At 39.4% G+C, this 22,855-nt stretch overlaps 1 protein-coding gene across 4 annotated transcripts in view; it reads left to right on the top strand.

The window, feature by feature from the left end:
- Positions 1-429: 429 nt before the first annotated feature.
- The window catches only part of Ptprk (protein tyrosine phosphatase, receptor type, K), a 515,496-nt gene continuing 493,070 nt past the window's right edge, over positions 430-22,855 (top strand). For 3 of the 4 annotated variants that reach the window (XM_013026891.1, XM_013026889.1, XM_013026892.1), the window contains exon 1: positions 468-564. In XM_013026891.1, coding sequence (XP_012882345.1) covers positions 468-564 — 97 coding nt within the window. Of the gene's footprint in view, positions 565-22,855 lie in introns of all 4 variants that reach the window. The other variant, XM_013026890.1, reaches the window with a different exon arrangement.

Genomic DNA, 22,855 nt, shown 5'->3' with positions numbered 1-22,855 from the left:
GGCGGCGGCGGCGGCGGCGGGGGCGCGCTGGAGCCCGCATTCCTCCGAAGCGCCCGGAGCCCGCGGGGCGACGTCACCGCAGGCTCCGCCCCCCCGTCCCTCCCCGAGCAAAGTAACTCTTGACTAACAGGAGCAGCCACGGCCGAGCATGGAGAGCTGCCGCCGCGGCGGGCCGGGGACGCAGGAGACGCTTTCGCCCCCGAGGTAGTTTGGCGACCGTCCAGAAGGCCATCGTCCGGGCGCGGGGTGAGCGGGCGCAGACTCCCCACGCTCACCCCACGGCGGCTGCGGGGAGGGGGGGTCTTCCTGGCACCTCGCTCGTGGATTTCGCCGAGAGCCTCCCCCCCCCCCCCCCCCGACATCCTCACTCCTTCTCAGGGAGCAGAGGAGGGAAGGCCACCCCTCCCCCCCCCCCCCTCCCGGGGCAGCTCTTTACAAAGCTGCTTGAAACTTCTTCCAAACTCGCCATGGATTCGGCGGCGCCGGCGCTGCCTGCTTTTGTGGCGCTGGTGCTCCTCTCCCCGTGGCCTCTCTTGGGGTCAGCCCAAGGCCAGTTCTCCGCAGGTGAGTGGCTGGGGGGGGGGGGTAGCCTCTGTGTGTGTGTGTGTGTGTGTGTGTGAGAGTGGAGAGGTGTGCGGAGCCCGGACCACCATCCCCAGCCGCCAGCTCCTCTGGCGGGTCCAGAACCAGGAGAAGGGGAGGCTGTGGAGGCGGGGGGTGCCGGGGTCTAGAAAGAGATGTCCTCGGAGTTTGCGTCAGGTGGGGCGCGGGGCACTGGGCTGGCGCCACTTGGCGCAGGTAACTTTCCTCTTGGCGACCCATTGTTTCTCTCGGAGTCTCGTGCGGGATACGGGGCTTCACCTCTGGGCTGAAGTGCAGGGACATTTTCCTTGGGCGCACTGGTGGAGCCTCGGGGTCCGGCGCCACTGAGAAGGGGTGTGGGGGGGTAGGAGGAAGAGAGGAGGAAAAAGTAGTTAGGAGTGCGGGGACGGTTACTCTGTGCCTGGTGGTGCGGGCTTGTGGCTGCTGGCTGCGCCCCCCCCCCCCCGAGTGTTTAAAAATTAAACACACACAATTCCCGAGGAAGCCTTTGTCAGGAGTGTGCAGCCGCGAAGGGACGGAACTGGGCGCGCTTTGCCAGGTGCTTTTTGTCCGGGGGAAATCACCTCCGCGGTCGACTATTGTCCGACGACTTCCCCGTCGTCCCTCCTTCCCACCAACCCCAAGCCTTGGGTCGCTCCTGGCCCAGCTCTACGGACCCGGACTGCTTGGAGACTGTTGCACGCGTCTCTTGGCGGAGTCTTTTAAGATGTTTTGCAATGCCATCGTAAGGATCCGTGCCGAGCGATCGTGGGCCGGGAGCTCAGGGCGCCCAATCCGCAAAGCCTGACCCGCACGCGGGGGACCCTCATGTCCCACGTAGCCATCACCGGGCTGGCTCCGCACCTCTCCTGGGGCCCGCCAGGGGCTAGAATGACCACTGCCCGCCAGGAGAACCCTTTATAACACGGAGAGGAGGCAATCTGGCGGTGTTCCTTTCGTTTGAGCGCTTAGTAAAGCCACTCTAGGAACTCCGGGAGCCCTACTAGCCCTCTTGGGGGGCAGGGAGGGGGGGTGACTGGTCCTGGGATTCCTTCCAGTTTTGTTCCTTGGTGCCTTTCTAGCCTCTCCTGCGGGGGGGGGGGGTTCTGAAGTTTCACCCGGTGAACGCTGGGGAGCGGGCACCCGGTCACCAATTTGCTTCCTTCCCGGTCCTGATAACTTTTCCAGCCAAACCACCCCGGCTCAGCTTGGCTGGCGGGTTGACTGAGCAGATGGCAGCGCAGAGGTGGCCAAGAGGTGACAGAGAAGACGGGAAACGCCACAGCCACACGCCTGGCTCAGCCCGCCGGGTGTGCAGAAAGAACTTACTTTGTGCTTGACAGTGTCTTTTTGGAGACTGCTCGATTTCCTGGGAATAAACTCACCCTGTTGTTGTTTTCCGGGGCAGTAGTGTCTTTTCTTTTGCTCTCCCCTCCCCCATTCAGAACTCCAGAGGAATTAGCCCTCAGATTCGGGTGGCAGCTTGTGTCATCCACTTAGGCAGAGACGATGAAATGGCAGCAGGCAGAGGAAAGGCTATGTGTGGAGATGATGTGTGCCACAGCTCTGCGCAGTGTTTTAATTTAATTCTCTTTGGATTGAACATTACTGCATGCATCTCTGACACACTTACCCGTTAGTATTGGAACCGGGCTTGATGTAACTCATTATATGCAGCAAGTGGGAGTGGGGATCGATTTTTGCAGTGTTTGTAATGGCACAAAGAGCCTGCGCTTGAAAAGGCGTGTAGTTTGTTAATTGAAAGTTTGAACTGTACCAGTTGCATGATTAAACTTACATGTATTCAGCAGCCGCAGCTATTAGTATCTCAACAGTTGATGGATATATTTTCTATAGTAAAGGAACTTTTTTCTTTCTTTCTTGGGCATTACTTACCCTTTAATGAACAAGGGAATATATTTCTTCTATCCCAATGTACTGATGGGCTTTCTGGAGTTTTGTTATCTCAAATAACAATTGTGCTAATGCACATCTAGTTCTAAATGATTTTGTTTTCTAAATATGCCTGACTTTTCTCCTTAGTGACTTTATATTGTATTTAATTAGTAGGCTGTGAAGTCCTAATAATTATAAAACAGGGTTGTCCATAAAAATTGCCACTGTATATATATATATATATATATATATACACACACATATATCTATACATTTATATATGCACACACATATATGCTCAGAGATGGGTGTCTTTTATTCTCAGGTTTAAAAGTCAGATTGTAGACTCTATAGTCTTAAAAGTTCAATCTCTAACTATTTCCATGTTCTGGTTAATCATAAATCATATGAAATTGTACTGTCATCAAATCCTGTCAGTCAGAATTGTTGAAGGACATAGCCTACAGATGAATTAGAGATGATATTTTAAATGATGAACTTTTTGAAGAATTCACATAAGCATGTTTTAAAAAGCTAAAATTCTTTTCCAAATTTGGTTCTAAGTTGTTGTTAAATACTTTTAAATCATACTCCTTAAGGCTATTCACAACCTTCTGAAATTATTGTGTGACTGCTAATGTAATGAGCTTATAAACAATGTGAAAATCAGATAGTTGGGCCTTTGACATATCACAGACACATTTTGCCTTTTAAAATCACAGTTTAAGACTTTTCATTATTGTGACTTCTTTCTTAGCTTTTGGCGTAAAAAGTGTATAACTCCATGGCAAATTTCTTTAAAACCAGGACCTCCTATAAATTTCAATTTGTATTCTTTCATTTTCAGTCATTCTCTTAAAATCTCTGTTAAAACTGGGTCATAGAAATTCAGAAGAGGTTAGAATACAGTATATGTATTGGGTTGTGGGATTATTGCCTCCTGATATCATCCTGTAAGAGAGTGTTTTCTGGAAGAACTCAGGTGACCTACAAAACCAGTCTCAGGGGAGATGACTTGGAAACTCGGCTTTCCCATCTATAAAATGAAGATAATAATACCTGTCCCGATCATTCCAGGTAGTTTTTATGAGGATGAGGCAACATAGTTTATGTGAGCCACCACTGTCAATTGTAAAGCATTATGCAGCTGCCTGGTGTGTAATCATCATACATTAAGGTAGCTAAAGTACCTTAGTTTCAGTGTTTACTGTCCCCAAAGTCTTGGAACGCTCTATTTAGTGATAGTGTTGGCTGCTTAGAATGTGTGATGTGTGTGTGTGTGTGTGTGTGTGTTTCACTAGCCTTTTTCTCTCTTCGTTCTTTCTTTTTATTTGTTTGGGATGCCAGTCCTGGGGCTTGACCTCAGGGCCTGCACGTTGTCCCTGAGCCTTTTTGCTCAACGCTAGCTAGTGCTCTACCGTGTAAGTCAGCTCCACTTCCAGCTTTTTGGTGGTTAATTACAGACAAGAGTGTCACAGACTTTCCTTCCAGAGTGTCATTGAATTAGGATCCTTAGATCTCAGCCATAGCCATACTGATTGTAGCCATAATCAGTATCCACTGATGTCTGTCTAGTCACTCATGTATAAAACAAATATCTTAGATTGCCATAGACCAGTGTACAGCAGTGACAGCACAGTGATTAAGTTATCCTTGAAACAAATTTATTCTTTATCGTCTGTAGATCTTTACATGTGTTAAACTCATGGACAAGCTAGTATCAATATTCCCAGCATTCAGATTAGAGGAAAAATAATGCTTTTAACCATTTTTTTAAGCTGTTAGTTGAACTGTTGGCTTAGCTTTTCCATCTCAGTGTAGAGAATAACATGCAGCTTTTAGATGCAGTCTTCCCTGTGACCTAGAGAGGGACTATTGTCTCTTTAGTATGATGTGAGACAGAGAAAATGCAGCTGAGGATCCTGGCTGTGCTTCCTGGAATGTCACACTGGTAATCCCTTAGGACCTTGCAACCCATCTATCTAAGTAGTGCCACTTGTGTCTGACTTCATATTGTCCCCAAGACAAAACTGTTTTCACTTATTCTTATTATTTACTAGGAAAGCACATTCTAGCCAGTTTGTGTTGAGGATTGCTTTTTAGTTTGCTAGTTTTGAATGGTCACTGTCTTAATGCATTTGGTGCCTTAGTAATGACCACAACTTATAATCACTAGTGATGAGAGGTAAATGGGCATTTCTGGGCTTTTTTTTCTCTTACTTATCCCCTTCTATCTAAATGCTGACTTTCCTAGATTTCGAGATGCCATTTTTTGTGTCTGGCCTGCCCAGACAGGAAGAGGTAGGTTTGGCTGCTATTTGGGTATTGGCATGTACGCTGCTGACAGCTCCTCTCTTTGTGTTTATAAATGGGAATATAAAAAATAAATCAATCCCTCTGCCATTCCAGTCTTCTTCCACACTCCCTCCCACTCATTTCTAGCAACAACCAAGCTCTATGTACATATACACAAAGTGGCAATCTTTTGGCTTTCACCAAAATATCCTTGGGGGTAGGGCAGGACCATCTTGGATTTTCTGCCTCTTCCTACTCTCTAGCCCTAGCCCAGAGCTGACCTGAAGCCTTATTTTATTATTACTTAGCAGGTAATAACTCATATATGAGGTTTGACCTTATGTCTTGATATAACATGGATGTGTCCTTTATTTAAAACTGGAAATAGGACTGATTGATTCTCACTGACAAAAACTAATGCCTCACTCTCCCACGAAACATCATATGTCTAGCAATGATGCTTAAATATATTCATATTTATTAAGTTCATGTTATATAATGCCAGATAGAGCAAGTGTTTTGAGCCCTACTATTTTTGAAGTACATTTTTCTAGTTCTACTGAGGGTGATATTAAGGCCAGTGTAAATCATGTTGAAGGTGGACCTGTGTGGACCATTTCTTCCACTAGCTCTTCATAGAGGAAGAGGAATGCTGGAAGATTGAGAGCAGAAAACCAAGAGAGCTTACAGATTGTTTTTTTCAGACAAAAGGGAACACAGGGTGTGTGTGTGTGTGTGTGTGTGTGTGTGTGTGTGTGTGTGTGTGTGTGTGTGTAATTTTCAAGAGAGGGAAAACTGTCCTATTTTTTACTTGTTTATTTGAATCAGCCTTTGCCTTTGTTCAAATAGATTTCATTTCTTATTCAGTCAATGGAAAAATTTCCCTCTGTGTATTCCTATCAGACTTTACCCTTTGATCATATGTATCTTGGTTTGTGTTCCTTTATTAAATCGTGTTTCTCTGCCTAAAGAGGTTATAATTACTTGTGAACATGACTTTAAAAAATAATCAAAATTCCCACTGTTTATAGTAGTTTCTGAAAAATTGTTTAAGAAATATCAAATCATGAGATATTTCAAGTAGTATTTAACAATAAAGCATGAAATATCAGTCAGGCTTCAATTGAAGCCAAAAGCAAATTGCATAGCCATGAAATAATTATTTAATGTCACAGGATGTGTATCTGTTTCTGGATGAAAAAAGAGTGAGATTTTTGTTCCCTTTTGTATATGGGAATAGAAACTTTGAACACCAGGTTCTTTGATATTTTTGTGATAAGTTACGTACAACTATGCTTTGGGAATTTTTTTAAAGGATTATTACTTTGGAATATTTACAGTACAAAGTTTGAGGTAATCTGCAAACTTTAAACTTCATCTCAGTACAAATAAATGTCTTATAAAATCAAAGTTACACATAAGAAGTGTTTCTTGAAGGTTCTGTTATAAAGTTTTTCTGTATATATTCTTGTTTGAATTCTTTGGATTTGCTAATATTTTGGTAATAACATTTTAATAATTTAAAAACTTGGTTTTGTGATAATGTTTTAGATTTTTGAGGTTCTGGGAAGACATTAGGCCTGGGATGTGAGGATTGTATTGATTCTGTGGTGGAACTTTGCCATTTTCCCACTTAACTCTGGTTGAAGTGTTTTTTTTTTTTTGAGGGGAGGGGAACTTTCTGTTTTATCTGTTGATAATCTATAAACATTATCAGTGGCTTATTTTGTCACTTACATTTGCTTTAAGAGCCAATTAAGTAATCCTAGATGACATGATTCCTGCGTCCACTTACTATTGTTGTGGAGCTCTGTTTGCAGAACAGTGATGGATCGGGCAATGCTGGTTAGTTCCTTCTCCAGATGTCATGCTAGGAGTTGCTTTAATAAGGGGACTCAGAAATAAAGCCACATGAAATAATGTATAGTTCAGATACTGTGGGCACTGATTTTGTTGTGAAAGCTGTAAGTATGTGTAGCTTAGCAATGACAGTAATTCACTGTACAAAGTTCAGGTTACAAAGATGCTGAACACATTTTGGGATAAGACAAAACTCCATGCTTATTTTCTCTGTTTCATAGATGAAGAAACGGTAGTGAAGATTAAATGAACTAGACCTTTTATCCTGTCCTCTCCTATCCATCTTTTCTTCAGGAAAAAGCAATCAATTACCCTCTAGATTGTTGTCTATTTTGTATAAAACTTTCCCAGTGCATCCTGCATTGGGTTAGGCTGACTCTCCAGCCTGCTAACCCAGCCAGAGGAATTCTCTTGTTCCTAGTTAGACAATGGGGTAAATCCACCAGCAACTTTAGTGTGAGGCAAGACTGGTCACAGTCTTGTTGTGATTTGTCTTAGGACATTCAGACTCATCAAGAGTGGAGAAGACATTCTACAGTCCTTACTACACACCTAATCTCTGATGGCTAATTGTTTCACAGTCAAGGTTTCTGGCACTGCAAGATTTTCTAGGGTTTTGCCACTTAAATTGTCCAGCAACTAGTAGCATCAGTGACACCTGAGAACATGGGCCGATCAAGCTACCATGTGACCTACTGAATCAGAATCCCTACTTTAATAAGGCTAGGTGACTTTCTTGTAATGTTTAACTTTGAGAAATAGTACAGGAAGACAAAGAAAGCTTGGATTAAAAAGAATCTCACATACACTTCTTATAGGACTCAAAGACTATAGTGAAAGGATTAATTATAAGATGAAGCAATTCTTCTGGATTTATAATCTTATCAGTATTTATTGGATTATAATTTACCATCCCAGACACATCAAAACAATAATGCCACCCACTTTTGTTTTAAAGAATGCTCAGATAAATTTGAAAGAAATAGATTCACAGGAAAAAATAAGAATAAATAGTTTTAGTTATGAGTGTTTTGATTAGAATTTTTAGCAGCAAATATACTGAGGAACTAAAAATACCAAGTGCATTTCATTTTACTTAATGCAATTTAGTTCAGGAAATAGTATTCCCTCTGACATTATTAGTGGTAGTGTCTTCATAATTTTCTTTTTTTTCTTTCCAAGTGTAATTTAAGATCTTTGTAATAAGGAGCTCATTTATAGGACAGTCAAATTTAATGAATGGGAGTTAGTAGGTAGACTGCATTAAATTTCACAAGCATTCTTTTGACTATGCTTTATGCTTATATTTAAGAACAGAGATTTTTGTCAGTTTCCTCAAGAGAAAAATTATGATGTAATAGACAGTGTATACTATTCTTGTCAAAGCACAATTTTGCTTGCATTTGATAGCTTGCTTTAGCGTTCTTTCAGAAAATGAATTTTCCCAGAAGACCTAATTGCCTTCTTATTAATGAGCCTGGAAGTGGTTTTTTTTTTTTTTGTTATTCATTTACTATTCTAAATGTGTCTACTTGTGCTTGCTGTTTCAACAGTGAAGTCTCTGATTAAATCACAACTGGTATATTTGTTTTTGCCTTTCACTAGTCATTCAGAAAGTGCTGGTATAATGACATGGTTATAGCAGAAACTAATGAAAAGAAAATAGAAATTAATGTAGCCATGGTAGTTGGTAATATAGTGTTTTTAGAAACTAGACTTTGGGATAAGAGATAGTAGCTGTTCTTGTTTTTTTTTTAACGTTCCTTTTATAAAAAAATATTTATTTATTTATATTGTGAAAATACCGTACAGAGGAGTTACAATTACATGGGCAAGATAATAAGTACATTTCTTATCAAGCAGTGTTGCCTCCTCTGTGTTTCCCCTTTCCATCCCTTCCCATACTCCCCCCCTCCCCCACCGGATTCTCCTGCCCCCCACCAAAGTTGTACAAAGTTCGTTTTTTCAACATAAGGACTTGTGCATCTCATTGTTGCAATGGGTCCACCTGTATCCCTAGTTAAATTATTTGTTTTTTCCCTTCCCCTCCACAAATTATACCAACCTCAAATACAGTGAAAGCATGGGTTAAACCGTGGGGGAGGGACATACAAAGCAACATAGAAATCATCTTGTAAATATGTTAGAAACAATTGCATGAAAGAAAAAAAATTTGAATAAGTATCTTAGGGTTCATTTCCCTAACCTCACCTTTTCTGCTTGACTCAGACATATACTAGATATTGCAAATAAGGGAAACCATGGGACCTATGTTTCTTTGGGCCTGGCTTACTTCACTTAATATAATTTTTTCCAAGTCTTTCCATTTCCTAACAAATGGGGCAATGTCATTCTTCCTGATGGAGGCATAGAATTTCATTGTGTATATATATCACATTTTCTTGATCCATTCATCTACTGAGAGGCATCTGGGTTGGTTCCATATCGCAGCTATGGTAAATAATGCTGCAACAAACAAAGTTGTGCTGGTAGTTTTACTATGGTCTTGTTTTTGATCATTTGGGTAAATGCCCAAAAGTGGGATTGCTGGGTCATAGGGGAGCTCTATGTGGAGTCTTTTGAGGAACCTCCATACTACTTTCCAAAGTGGGTGAACAAGTTTACACTCCCACCAACAATGTAGTAAGGTTCCCTTCTGTCCACATCCCCTCCAGCATCTGTTGTTATTAGAGTTTTTGATTATAGCCATTCTAACTGAAGTGAGGTGGTATCTCAATATTGTTTTGATTTGCGTTTCTTTTATGGCTAGGGAGGTTGAGCATTTCTTCATGTGTCTATTGGCCATCCTTCTTTCCTCTTCAGAAAAGTTTCTCTTTAAGTCTTTAGCCCACTTATTTGTTTCTTTGAAGATTTGTTTTTGGGGGATTTAATTTTTTAAGTTCCAGGTATATTTTAGACATGAGACTCTTGTCTTTTTTAATGTTCTTAAGGGAAAATTTTCTTAGCCTACATTGTCAGAGCCACAACACATGTAGCTGTTGGATTAATTGTAAAGCAATATGACTTCTGTGTTTCCTTAAAGACTTCAGTGTTTCAAGGAAGCAGTCTTATTGGAGACAGATTACTGAGAAGAGAACTAGAGATGAGAGCTCCCTGCAAGCCATTTTTGTCTATCATCAAGATTTTAGACTTCAAATGTTCTGACCAGTTACATTTTTCTAATTTTGCCTCAAATTCTGAGCTTGTCTCTTTTTTCTACCATTCTACTTTTATTCTTGTCAGCAAGAATTAGGTTCTTTTATTCCCTCACATATTGGCGAAGAGAGATTTTTTTCCCCCTAGAGCATGACAGAAACAAGAACAGGAGCTGGCACTTACTGAAAGCCTCTGTCTGACCCACCAGGACCTGCAGTCAACACTTTATATATTTCCAAGGCTTTACAATAAACAGGTTTAGAGAGTGTGAGCTCTTGCCCTAAGTGGCTGTGTGAAGGACTGGGTGAACCAAGTTATTGAATGTAGACACATGTTTAGTACTGTACATTCAATAATAATAATTGTATATATAGCGATCATACATTTTCTTGGTTTCATATAAGTAGAAAATGCAACTCTGTTTGGTGGCAAGAATTTATTGTCTCTCATGACAATTTAAGTCCAACTTAAATTAGAAGTCTGCAGGACTGCACTGGGATACAGTCTCCCTCTGCCTGCTCAATTTGGGTCTGAGTGGCTGTATATGGAGGCAAAATCACCAAGGCATCTCCCACCACCCAAGTTCAGAGAAGTGTGAACTTACTTGTTGGTTGTACCTTCAAACCATTCCTGATGTTCACTGAGATTGAGCCATCCTACTAGTGTACCAAAAGCTATGACCAATGGAAAATTACTTGAAGACTTAGTTCAGGGTTCTGGGTTCAAGACTAGATTCCTCTCAGGTTATTTGTGGACCAGTTAGGGAACTATGATACCCTCCAAGTTATCTGTTTTGCACAGAGGAGCGGGAAGTAGATTCTGGAAAGGCAAGTACAGTGTGTGCATGTGATGCAATTCAGCTGAACTTGAGCAGTAAAAAGGAGGTGGTGCAGCCTGTTGCTGGTGGCTCAGACTGTAATCCTAGCTACTTAGAAGGCTGAGGTCTGAGGATGACAGTTGAAAGCCAACCAGGGCAGCAACATTGACTGTCAAAAAAAAAAAAAGAACATGGGAGCATTTTGTGTTGTGTGTGTGTGTGTGTGTGTGTGTGTGTGTGTGTGATAATAATCCTTCTGAGAAGAAGAAAAAAGTTAGAGGGGAAAAGTCAGTGGGATTCTATTGGATTGGATGGCAATACCCAGAGAAAAATGTGGCTGTCTAAGCTTTAATTTCTAGGGAGAAAAGGATGGAGGAGCAAGAGAACAAAGATATTTGTGATTGAATGAAATTTTATTTTTATGTTTTTCTATCTTTAAGTCCTACTTTAAAGCAAATTTGCTTTTATTATTTTTTACTCTATTCTCTAACTCAGTATTAAATAAACCCAACATTAAATTAATGATTCCTTCATTTGACATATGATTCAAATGTTCCTGAAGAATCTGAGCTCAAACTCAAGATTTCATTATAGGGAGGAGGAAGTATTGTATACACACATGCACACACATACATTTACACCGATATAGACGTACATAAATACATATGCATATATAATTTTGCTTAATGATAATTTACATAAGGGATATTTAAGAACTTCTAGAATTATTTTGGTTTGTGTCAAGAATTTTTAAGCACTGTTTCCATACACAAACTTGGCTTAATGATGAGCTTTGATTACAGTAATAGTATGTGTCTGAATGAAAGAGACCATTTTAGATAACTGCCTGATGTTCAGGTATCCTTAAAAGATTTACTTGTGTATATATGTGCATATATTTATTTTTAAGTACAGGCAGAAGGATAGCTCATCTGTGCTATATTATCTTGAATAGAGAGAAATAAAGGAAAAATAAAACGTACTGTTTGAAAACCAATGTTAAAAACCTCAAGAGGTGAATTTGTGTATAATTTTGATCTTCTAAAATCTGCTTTCTAACTATAATGCTTATCTGAGCAATGTGGCCATTAGGAAGTTGAAATATCTGGGGTATTGCATAATGAACAAAATGTAGGGAAGTAACAGCTGGATTGGAGCAGATTGTTCCTTATCTTCCTTTATCTAAACTCATATTTAAATACTTAGAGAATATAGGAGCTGAAGGAGATGTGAGGGGTCCTGAATCAGAGAAGGCCAAAGACTTTGGAGATCTGTGTAGGAGGCTGTTTCAGACCATACAACACAGAGCCTATAACAAGGAAAGACCTGGGTTCCAGACTTAGCACTGTCACTTGGCTGTAATCTTTCCTGTTTGATTCTTCATTTTCTTGTAACTAGCATGGATATATTACAACGAAGGTTGATTTTAAAGTGTTTTCCGGTTATCTTTTTAAGGTAAAATGTATACTATGTTCCTCTGTAGTTATATACGTCCATACTATGTATTTATTTTTGTAGTAATATAAATAAAGTGATATATTTTTGTAGTGATTTGTTTTTGTTGAAAGCTCCAAAAAGAATATAAGCTGAGGAATGAGAATGAAGAAAAGAGATGTTTTATATATGTCAAAGTTATGCATCACATATCCCAGTATTGAAGGAAGTAGTACAATGTTTGTATGAGTCTTATAAACAATGAGTAATTCTATCACAAGTGTAGTCCTCTTCAATTCATATATATACATATATGTATGTACATATATATGTATATGCTGCCATATAGCATTTAAATTTTGTCTTTACATATCCTTGAGACGCTACACCCAAAATAGCAAAAGATTACCAAAGAAGTATGCAATGCTTGATACCAAGAGAGTAAAATTCCAGTAAGTGGAATTTCGCAAAAGTTGAGTAATCTGAGGTATAAACAAAGTCAGGTGGAGGAGAAAAAAAATTGTTTCCTTGAGGCTCATGTCAGTAAAATGCTGGAGGTAGAACTGGGAAGTGATAGCATCTTAGGCTGCAGTATGTATACATGTACACTCACTCACTGGAAATCCATATGCAAAATCCGTTTGGCTGTAGATTCAGGCTTGCTGCAACCTTATGCTGTTTGAACTGTCTTTGCTCCCTGGACTCTGTCAGTTCTCCTCTCTACTGCTGTTTTCATGGAACTCATTGCCTTGAGTGGTAGGCAGCCACTAGGCAGAGGGAGGCCAGAGACCAGCAGAGAGACCTGCAGGGACTATTGAGGTACACTGGTGCTCCCCTCTTCTCCAGCCAGCTCCTGGATCTCAGGAGCAGAACAAATTCACATCTTGACACTTTGGTCATTCATTATGAGGAAGATAAGAATATTTACATTGTAACTCCACCTACTGTTCTACCAGAAAACGGAGACTTTTGCATTTCTGTGTTAAAACAGAACCACTTGAACTGCAGCATGTGAATTCTGGAGAGAAGTAATGTTTTCTAAGCAGAATTAAAATCGCCAAATTTTGTGGTCCCTTCAAACTTGCAAAAACTTGAACAAATCTTAGAAAATTTGGTTTACTTAAGTCATTGCCACAATAGGCAGCCACATGCTGATTTTCATTCAGACGATATAGCATAATATGGAAGTGCAGCGTGAATGGTGCCTGCCTGCCAGGGTCCATCATTCTCTTGTTTTCTGATCATGACACTTCCATGTAGTTCTGACTTTTTTGTTGTTGTTGTTGGTCGTGGGACTTGAACTCTGGGCCTGGGAGCTGCCTCTGAGCTCTTTAGCTTAAGGTGAGGCTCTACTACTTGAACCATAGTACCACTTCCAGTTTTCTGGTAGTTAATAGGAGATAAGTGTCTCACAGACTTTCCTGCTAGGGCTGGCTGGCTTTGAACCACGATCCTCAGATAGCACACCATCCTGAGTGGCTAGGATTACAACGTGAGCCACCTGTGCCTGGCTTGTAGTTTTGACTTTTGACAAATTGGGTAAGGAATGTATACCTTTTCAGGGTATACATTTTGAAGAATCTTGACTTTAAATGCCTGGCACATTAATGAAATTCATTCGCATTAGCTATTATTATTACCATCATTATTACTGGACTAAATTAACTAATGTTTGCAGAATATCTAATCTCATGCTGTTATCTTTTCAAACCTCTAACTGCATTATCTTTTACTTTAAAATAAAACCAGCAGAGAGTAGATAATAGGATACCTGAAATAAATTAGCTCAATATGCTGATTAACAAAGAACACAGGCAGCACTATGAAGAATATTGTTCATTGCTTAGGAAAACAAGAGACAAACTTACACCAATTTCTAAAGCTCAAAATCTGAGGATGAATGAATGACAACAGTAACAACAAACAACAACAAAAATCAGCACTATGGACAATTAAAAACAAACCTCAAATAGTAGCTCTGTGTGTGTGTGTGTGTGTGTGTGTGTGTGTGTGTGTGTGTTAGAGAGAGAGAGAGAGAGAGAGAGGCATTAATTTTTAGGTGTAAGACTAGTTGCAAAATGCATTTTAAACTTTCTTTTCCCTTGGCTGTATTGGGAATTGAATTTAGGGCTCTGCCATGCTTCAGTTCTGTTTGGATTCTTGCACTTTTCCTGGGCTGGCCTGGGACCAGAAGGATCCTCTCCCCTCTGCCTTCCCAGCAGCTTGGGTTATAGGTCTGGACCACCTTCGGCAGTTCACTTAATTTCTTAAGCAGTGGAGAAGATAGGAAGTTTTAGGCATGTGAAGAGGGTGAGGGTCAGAGAAAATATGAAAAACATAGTTTGGGAATCTGATTAAAGAGACAATTGGCAAGAAAGTGGAGGAGTAAAATCTCTACTACTTAAAGCATTGTCTGCCCAATGAGATTAGAGTCCTGTCTAGGAGCAGCAATCAGATTTAAAAAGGAGGTGGATTAGTAAGCAAAAATGTAAGATCTCCATAACATATAAGCATATCTTTTGCTAGGGATTATAGAGTGATAAAGACTTGTTTCCATTTGAAACATGCACTAAGCAAATGTACACTAGCATTTAAAACATCTATTTACTCCTGAATGCTTACATTTTTGTTTTTGTTTTTGAAGACTCCATGGGGATTTAATCTTCTTTAGTTCACCAAGTAATGAGGCAGTTTCAAAGCTGTTTACTCTAAAACCTTTTTAAGCCACTGTCCACTAACTACTTTTTAAAGCCATTTTTAGTCTTGCATATACTGTTAAGGTCTGGCCACACTCTTTGATCATTATTAGCCTTTTTGCAGAGTTGTTCTGTGACAAGTCAATGTAGAGGAAACCTTCTGTCAACTTCCACAATGTTTTATGTTCTACTCAATTTGTATCTCTTGTACTCTTTCACTTTTTGTTTAAGTAGTATCTTTTCTAGCTTTAATTGAAACAATGTTCACTTTTTCTTTGCCTTTTACTTTGCTCTCCAGATATTTGCAGTGTTCAGTTATCTTTCTTACCAAAGCAGCACTTTGCACTGCAGGCTTCAGAGTCACTCAAGAAATGGTCTTAACATTAACAGTGAAACTTTGGGCTTTTACTGCAGCCTCCTGGTGCACTCTGTGAACACAGTGGTAGATGTCTTCCTTAGCCCCCTCCCCATCTAAAAAGCTTTTCTTCAGGTTCTGGTAAGTTGCTTTAGGTGTTGTCATTATTTGACCAGCATCATTGACTTAGTAAAAATGATCATACTGTAAGAAAACAAAGTGAGCAGCTTTCCATTTAACTGTCTCCACAATACCTAAGCCATACTGAATCAGAAAAGAAGTAACTGCCAATGGGAGATTGGCTATGGAGTGAAAAATCACACAGTAGCAGTATACTCATGTAGAACAAAATCCATGAGAAACTAATTTCTATCAGTATGACTGAGGCTCTGATTTCCAAACTTTTAGCTGGAGGGCTTTGGGGAAACTCACAGCCTAAAGATCTAGAAGAACCCAATTGCTGCATGGGCTTGTCTTAGTCAAAGTCTTAGTGTGTTTTATGCTTAGGGTTATCATCAGCAGTGAAGATTCAAGTGCGAGCTTTGAGTGCCGTGTACATCTTTACTTTAGGTCAGAGGAACTGCTCACTAGTCTTTTGGATTTCCCTTAATTATTCACTTGAGATCTTTCCTAGTGTCTCAGCAGTTTCTTCAAAGTGAGTCAGCACAGCATGGGGTACCAGTACACTATCCACCCCTAGACTCATTAACAACTATCTGAGAAACTTTACCCATTACTAGAATGTTTAAAAGAAAATGCATGTGATCCTGTTAAAAATATCTCCAGTTGCTTTCAGTGTATTAGTTAAGTGAAGAGTATGGGATGTCTTGTTAGTACTAGTGCCTCGTTAGCACTGAGCTTTCTTCTAAGGTATATACTCCTTTCGTTGTCACCTCCTCTATTGTTGGAGTTATAGTTACATCAAACATTGTCTTTTATGGAACAATGACAGAAAGGATATATCTTTCCTGTACATTATGGCAATAGATTTGAACTTGTGACAGGCTGTCGCAAGTTCAGCCTGTCATAAGCTCCTGTGGAGCTTGGTAAACCAAGTGATACTATCCTAAATCATTAGCACCTTTTTGTTACAACACCTTGTTGTGGACAGGGATCATTGATTTGTTGCATTTGTGTGATCAATTACAGTCCTTGTTAGTTGGGTTGGTAAACCAGTAGCCTTTTCATTCAACAGAGTGTGCATGGTAGAGCTGTCTTCTTTCCTTTGTGTTGGTCTACATAAATTTACCAAGTAGTAGTATATCCATATCCCCTATGTGCAAACAAGTGTGTGTGGCAGCACAGAGGTGAAGAAGATGAAATGGTTTGCCACCTATGTCTCTGCCCGGAAGGATATCACAGACTAAGACTATTTGGAGGATCTAAAAAATAAATAATTACAATTCAGAGTAGGGACTGACTGTGATTGATATCAGGATATGGAGCGAGGGAACTGTTAGGTTTTTAAAAGGAGGTAGCCGAGTAAGAACAGCATTCAGGTAAGGGGTAGGCTTATTCAGTAGACCTGCTGGGACCAGGCAGGGTTGGCACTCCATGCGGCTGGGAAAGGCCTAGGAAAGAGAGAGAGCTGGGAAAGAGAGGAAAGAGCAGAGAGAGAGCTAGAAAAGAACAGAGAGAGAGTGTCTGGGCCTGCGCTAGGCCTTATCTAGGGTATGGGCGGAGAAAGGTGTGGCCACATCAAATTCAGATGTGACCTCAGCGGATGCAGATGTGACCTCTTCCAGGTGTCCCAGTTGCCTAGGTAACACAGGTACTGGGTGGAGACTTTGCTGCGAGGAGGGTGGAGTCTGCTCACCATCCAGGAGCGGACCTTACAGGAACCATATTCAATCCTAGGATGACTTACTCAATCCTTTCTGGGTCAGGAGGCTATCAATTAGAACATTCTCTAAGAAGGGGCACACAATTCACAGGGGAAACTGAGGCAGCACTGATAGTATTTAACAGCCAACTACTAAAAATATTCAGGCTTTTGCTGTGACCAGTATCTGGACTGGTAACAGTCACCATGGTCAATTTCAGACTTCACTGGACAGATACTGGGAAGAATTCTATAGAACTAGCTGTTGTGCAGTGCTAACAACACACAGATACAAGTAAATAATCCCAAGAATATGAATAAGATAATTAGGAAATTGTGCAGTTTTTAGTCATTAACCTCTGCTTTTTAATATAATTTATTCAACTAGGGGTTTATATAATTTGATTTTAAGTAATGGCTATAATTAACACTGGTTAACAAAATTCGTGAAAGTTGTAATAAATGATGTCAGGAACGGCTGATATAGTCTGATTTGCAGTACATGACTCTAATATGCCTTTTAATTTGGATGTGAATGTGATGGGTCCAGTGAGTGAATTGTCTTTAATTACAAAAACGTTTTTCTTAAGCATTTAAAAAATCATCTTTAAATAGTCATACAAAGGAGTTGCCATATTACACATCAGCTTATAAGTACAATATGTCTTGATCAATACCAACCCTTCAAACATTCTCACCCATCCCTCCCCTACCCATCTTTCCTGCCACTCCTCTTAATTTTGTAGGATAATCATTGAATTCTTGACTGCATTCTCTCCATCTTCTCTTCTTTATTTGTCCAGCTTTCTCCTTTCTCCCCACTCCACCCTTCCCAGTGTTTTATTTTGCTGAACTCTGACTTTGCTTTTGAAAGGAATTAAACTATTTGAATTCACCTTGAAATCTCCCATATTTCAGTTAATATACCTGTGTACATTTGCATTCCACCCAATGTATTTACTTAGAAGTAGAAACCACCAGACTTGTAAAGTTTGATCTTTCCTGATGAGGGCTGTGTAGTACAATGCTTCCATGATGGGCCCTCTGGGCGTTCTGTATCTGGAGGGAAACAGCTATGCTTTTTGGTAAGTGAGGTGTGTTAAATGCATTTTTAACTTAAATTGGAATGTAATCTCCTCGTTAAGCTGAGGAGCTTCTGTATAGGACAAAGTGCTGACGGTCTTCCAGTGATTTATTTTTAGCAGAATGGATTTCTCACTGTTAATTCTCTTAGTATATTTTATATAAAGTCTTTCCCCTCTTATCCTTTATATATGAACAGTTTTCCAAATCTGGAAGCTTTTCAAACTTTTCAGTTTAAGACTTGATGGCACAATAAATATTTCCCAGACTGTAAAATAAATTGTAGATTTAAATTTTACTTAGTAGTCACTCTTTTTGAAAAAATTAAATGGGACAAGTGACAAATATTTACTCAAAATTAACAAAGGTAAAATACTGGTGGGGCACTGACTGATGCCTATAATCCTAGCTACTCAGGAGGCTGAGATCTGAGGATCCCACTTTGAAGCCAGCCTGGACAAACAAAACTAAGAGACTCTTATTTCCAATTGACCACCAAAAAGTAGGAAGTTTAGGTGCAGCTCAAGTGGTAGAGTATCAGTCTTGAGCAACAAAAGCTAAGCAAGTGTGCAAAGCCTTGAGTTCAAGACCCATACTGGCATATACTGTGTGTATACAAGTATATACACACACACACACACACACACACACACACAAATACTAACTTGGCTAGAATTGTTGTTTTAATTTACCTTTACCTTGGCTAAAAGAAAGAGGCATTTTTTTTTCCAGGTGATAGTCACTGTTGCCTATGAAACTGGTACTGGTAGACTTTGAACTCAATCACTCACCTTTATATCTAATACTGTAACAATTAATATCCAGAAGGGGGCCTGAATTAGCTAAGCATAATCATAGATGTATTTATGCTAGGCAGATTATAATTTCACAAAGCTGGAAAGTTTACTAATAGTTGGCCACATCCTTAAAATGGGTTAATCTCTAAGTTAATCATATTCTTCTGCAAGCCAGGATGGCCAATTTTAGAGCATTTGTTTTTGAGAGACAACTTCTTGGTAATTAATTTTTGGGTTTGAGAAGATTTTAAAATACATTTAATCAACCATCTTTACTAAAATCTGCTACTTAGTATCTAGAAAACCAAAGAACATGGCTTACAATAATAATAATGCCTTGCATTTGTATTTGAAAATGCCTATTTATATAAATTACCTTATTTGATTCTTGAACTAATGTGTGGTATTATTATTACAGTGACTTGCTCTTTGGCTCTTTTAAGTACCAATTGACTACCTGGCTAGGCAAGGGAAGTTTGGATTAAATGTCTTTTGATGTATTTCCCAGACTAAAAATTTACATTTCAATGTTTCAACAGTGGAAGGAACTCCTGTAGAGTACGTTATATAGTCTTTTGTTTCTTGTTTTTGACAACATGTTGTAGTGAATGAAGAAACTATGGTTTTTATTTATATTTACATTTTCTATTTTGGTGTTACTCTTGACAAAACAACAGAAGGCAAATGCACTTTGAATATACCTGTATAAACTCATTATTCATTTGTCTTCAAATAAACCTGAATCTAGATTTTTAAAAGAAAACATTATGCAAATAAAACTTGGTTGTCAAAAAAAGTATATAACCATGGTGATAATCAGTGGAACATCTAAAAAAATTCTGAGTAATATACAAGACTTAAAGGGAAACAATAAAGGTGCAAAAAACAAACACAACTCATCTAGTCTTTTTTTTTTTTTTTTTTGCAATGAGGATGACTGAATTCAGGGCCTTGTACTTATCAGGCAAGGATACTTCCACTAAGCTAAATCCCTAACCACAAATCCCAAATCCTTAGGTTCTTAAAGTAATTTCTCTGCCATTCTATTTTTGAGGCCCAGAAAACCTGTCATCCACCTATAACTATGGAGGCACCTAATTAGACATTTTATCAAGAAGTATTTTTTTAAATATTTATTTTATGACCCAGTTCTATGATACAATGATAAACATTGTTTATATTTTGAATGATAGCATGACATTGCTTCATTCAGTATACACCTTGAAGGTTTAGAGGTATAGACATGATCATACTTAGACATTTCTCATCATTTAGAGGAAGGAACCCTCTCTGGACAGAAGAACATTCATAATCAATCTCCAGCAGCCCCTTGTCTAGTCTGCTAAAAGCTAGGAGGATATTAGGATGCAAATGAAGTAGGGGCAGGGCTTCTGGCCAAGTGTTGTTTATTGAACTGAGCATCTCCTCCTTGGTTTGAAGGAAGCTGTGTAGTTGTAATAGGAAGGAAAGTTTTGAGTTTCTCCTATGTATCCCTCAAAGAGAGCCAAACCTGAATTCCCTCATCATGAAAAGCTGAGCTTGGGAAGGCTGTTTATTTTGAAACTGGAAACTGGAGGTATTTTGGAAGCGAGGATGCTTGAAATGGAAGCTAGGCTGTGCTTTGTCTTTTTAACATCTGGTTGGTTAAGATAATGGAATAACTAGAATTTGCGATGATTTATTTGTACTTCGTACACTAATTGTCTCCTGCCTTCCTTCCTTTTTTTTTTTTCACTAGTTCTGAAATTTTTATTCATTTGTTTATTTTGTCGGTCATGGGACTTGAACTCTGGACCTGGGCTCTGTCGAGTTCTTCAGCTCAAGGCTAGCACTCTACCACATAAGCCACACAGTGCTACTTCCAGTTCTGGAACTTGAAAGTGTAAATAATTGAGAATGGCAAAATGATGGAATCCAAAGGTAACCGTAGAAACTTTGCACAGGATGAGTTCACACTACAGTGCACTTGGGAATAGTAGTAGTGAGACACATGCAAAATAAAGCCATAGAGATATTTAAATGCAAGTCCTAGGGCCTGAACTCTGGGCCTGGGTGCTGTCCCTGAGCTCTCTTTTTCTATGACTTGAGGCACAGCACCACTCCCGGCCTTTTCTGAGTAGCTCGTTGGAGATAAGTCTCACAGACTTCCCCGCACAGGCTGGATTTGAACCGCGATCCTCAGGTGTCACCGCTCAGCCTGCTGAGTAGAATTAGAGGTGTTAGCCAGCTGTGCCTGGCTATGGGGTCTCGTCCACCTGTGGGCTGCGGGGGAAAGTTCGCCACCACCATATCTGTCACACAGGAAGACTGGGCGTCTTAGCTTAGTGGAAGTATCCTTGCCTGATAAGTACAAGGCCCTGAATTCAGTCATCCTCATTGCAAAAAAAAAAAAAAAAGACTAGATGAGTTGTGTTTGTTTTTTGCACCTTTATTGTTTCCCTTTAAGCAATCCTCAGATCTCAGACTCCTTAGTAGTTAGGCGTGAGCCATCAACAACCAGCTGTATTTGTGAGAAAAATTCTTTACAGGAAATTTATCATGATTTATAAATTTATTGCTACGTAAATAGTTATTTACATTTTTTTAATAATTCAGATTTTAAAATGATTGATAGTTATTGTAGGTCTGCCTGGGAGAACAACCCCTCTCTCAACTGTTTAGCTGAATATCATACTTGACTACTTAGATTGAAACAAAACCATTGTCAGCTCTAAATCCAAGGTGGCTTTCAGTTATAGCATTCTACCTCAGTTAGTGAGATTTCTTTCCTTCTTTCTTTTTTCTCTCCTTCCTTCCTTCCTTCCTTCCTTCCTTCCTTCCTTCCTTCCTTCCTTCCTTCCTTCCTTCCTTCCTTCCTTCCTTCTTTCTTTTCTTTTGCTGATCTTGGGGTTTCGAACACAGGGCTTGGTTGTTGTCCCTAAGGTTCTTTTGCTCAAGATTAGCTAGCAATCCACTTTAGCCACAGTTCCACTTCGTGTGTGTGTGTGTGTGTGTGTGTGTGTGTATGTGTGTGTGTGTGTGTGTGTGTGATTTATTGGCCACAAGAGTTTTACAGACTTTCTTGCCTGGGTTGGCTTCCATATGTCATCTCAAGTTTCCTGAGTAGCTAGTGTTACAGGTATGAATCAGCTTTGTCTAGTAGTTATGAAGAAAAAACGGATTATGCTAAAAGTTTGGATAGTGATAACCCACTTAAACTTTGATCCAAACCAGAGAATAATGTCTCATTAACTAAGGGGAAAGAAGAGTGATGGAGTAAGAAATAAAAGAGAAAAAAATTGGCAAATTCAGTCAAAACAAGAAGGTCAAAGTTTTAAAGTGTCTTATGACTCTAATTTTGACATTTATTTGATTGAAATATGAAGTTTTGTAGTTATTGATTTTTAAATGAAGATAAGGTATCAAGTATTTAGAGGAATTTTATTTACATTATTATTTTTCATATTATAGACAGTCAGGGATAGTGAAGTTAAGTAGATTTCAAAAGTGAGCTTCCTTTAATGCCCTCTGTTTTGTGGCATTATGATGAGTATTCTGCAACTGCTGGTGCTTAAACTGTTTTCTTTAAGTTATACCTTAACTGCTGGTATTAGAACATATAATCATTTCAATTTTGACAATTGCTACATGATAATTTTGTAAATGATTAACCATGTACTATTGTATATGTGGGGAATTATCCTTTCTAGGTGTTATCTTTTTTAGTTTATAAGTTACCTTATGTTTGCTTCTATAGGAGTGGAAAGATGTGAAACCTTTCCTCATACTTCATAAGGGCAGAGCTGTCACTCCCATGAGAAAGAAAGATTAACAGTAGAAACAAATAATCCCTAATTATAATTTTTGATGACATAAAGTATTCAGAATGAAGACTCCAAGATTCAAGGAACCTGTCTACTTTTGTAGTTAAATTTGATGAACAGTGAATAATAGAAACAACTGAAGAAAAAGGAAGATCTAATGGGAATAGATTAAGGGGATTCTGTTCAGATTCTTCTTGGCTTCTGGAATGAGATTCTTATAATCTATTGTTAGACAGGGTAGGTCAGAAAATTTTCTTAT

Source organism: Dipodomys ordii, unplaced genomic scaffold, assembly GCF_000151885.1.
Source record: "Dipodomys ordii isolate 6190 unplaced genomic scaffold, Dord_2.0 Scaffold97, whole genome shotgun sequence".
Classification (NCBI taxonomy): Eukaryota; Metazoa; Chordata; class Mammalia; order Rodentia; family Heteromyidae; genus Dipodomys; species Dipodomys ordii.
The sequence above is the reverse complement of the archived record's forward strand: the minus strand, read 5'-3'. Positions and strand labels throughout refer to the sequence as shown.